Below are 1,558 nucleotides of genomic sequence, written 5' to 3'. Positions count from 1 at the left end.
AGGTCCCTTCCAACCCTGATAGTCTGTGATTCTATGAGAATAGCTTCCAGTAGTGCATGTAGCGTCTCATTTTAACATTGTCTCTCCATCCAGCCGTCTGTACTGTGACCATCACCCTTGACTGTGGGCACATACAGGAATTCAGTGAAACATACGGTACACGCAGAAGACACCGTTCTGCCTCAGAGTTGGACACCTTCTCCCCTACTCCATGTCAGATTCCAACACAACTGACTTCACCAACCCCTCCACCTTCATCCTGCTGGGCATTCCTGGCCTAGAGGCAGCCCATGTCTGGATCTCCATCCCCTTCTGCTGCATGTATGCAATAGCCATCCTGGGTAACTTCACCATCCTGTTCATCATGAAGATGGAGCCAAGCCTCCATGGGCCCATGTATAATTTCCTCTGCATGCTGGCCATCAGTGACCTGGTCGTGTCTACGTCCATCCTGCCCAAAATGCTGGCAATCTTCTGGTTCAGTTCTAGGGAGATCAACTTTAGTGCCTGCCTCATCCAGCTGTATGTCTTTCACTGCTTCTCAGTGATGGAGTCAGGGATCTTTGTGGCCATGGCTTTGGATCGCTATGTGGCTATCTGTGATCCCCTGAGACATGCAAGCACACTGACAAACCCCGTGGTGGCTAAGATTGGCCTTGCCATAGTGCTGCGTGGCAGCATAGTCGTATTGCCCTATCCCTTCCTGTTGAGGCAGTGGCCATATTGCAAGACCAACATCATCCCCCAGCCATACTGCGCCCACATGGCTGTGGTGAAGCTGGCCTGCGGAGACATCCGTGTCAGTAGTTACTATGGACTCTTTGTGCTATTCTGTGTGATGGGTCTAGATGTGATTTTTATTGTCATGTCCTATATCCAGATCCTCAGGGCCATCTTCTGCCTCCCCACAAAGGATGCTCGTCTCAAGACTTTTGGGACCTGCATCTCCCATCTCTGTGCCACCTTAATCTTTTACATGCCAGGTCTCTTCTTCTCTCTCACTTACCGGTTTCACCATGTGCCCTTGCATTTCCATGTTCTCATTGCTAACGTGTACTACTTGATGCCCTCCATGCTAAACCCCCTTATCTATGGGGTGAGGACCAAACAGATCCGGGTCAGGCTGCTCTGGCTTTTTACTCATAAAGGTACCTAAAGTTTTCTCCTGATCCTCTGGCTCTCTGAGCGAGTCTGTGAAGAGCTATCTGGTGACATGGTTCTTTGCCCTCTTCCCTGAATCACTTACTGGGCAGTCAGAGAGCCATTAAACCCTTTCCTGTTCTTACTATGCAATGTCAGCTTTGGAATCAGCCTGGGTACAATTCATTAACTCATACGGTTTCCACCTTTCTAGTTACTGGTAACTGGACCCCTGAGGCTCTTGCACCCTCTCTTACTATTCCCTCAAGACTCTTCCCCCTGCTCCACTTTTTCCCCCAAGTCCCCTACCCTGCCCCACCCATTCCCCCAAGGTCCTGCTCACTTAGCAACATAATAACATAAGAATGACCATACTGGGTCTGACCAAAGGTCCATCCAGCCCAGTATCCTGTCTGCT

At 49.9% G+C, this 1,558-nt stretch overlaps 1 protein-coding gene across 1 annotated transcript; it reads left to right on the top strand.

The window, feature by feature from the left end:
- Positions 1–211: 211 nt before the first annotated feature.
- On the top strand, positions 212–1,156 carry LOC102944933 (olfactory receptor 52R1). Its single transcript, XM_007053088.2, has one exon. It carries the CDS (start codon positions 212–214, stop codon positions 1,154–1,156), a length of 945 nt encoding a protein of 314 aa, XP_007053150.1.
- The last annotated feature ends 402 nt before the right edge of the window (positions 1,157–1,558 follow it).

This window comes from Chelonia mydas, chromosome 1 (assembly GCF_015237465.2).
Source record: "Chelonia mydas isolate rCheMyd1 chromosome 1, rCheMyd1.pri.v2, whole genome shotgun sequence".
Lineage (NCBI taxonomy): Eukaryota > Metazoa > Chordata > Testudines > Cheloniidae > Chelonia > Chelonia mydas.
This window is presented reverse-complemented; position numbering and strand designations above follow the sequence as displayed.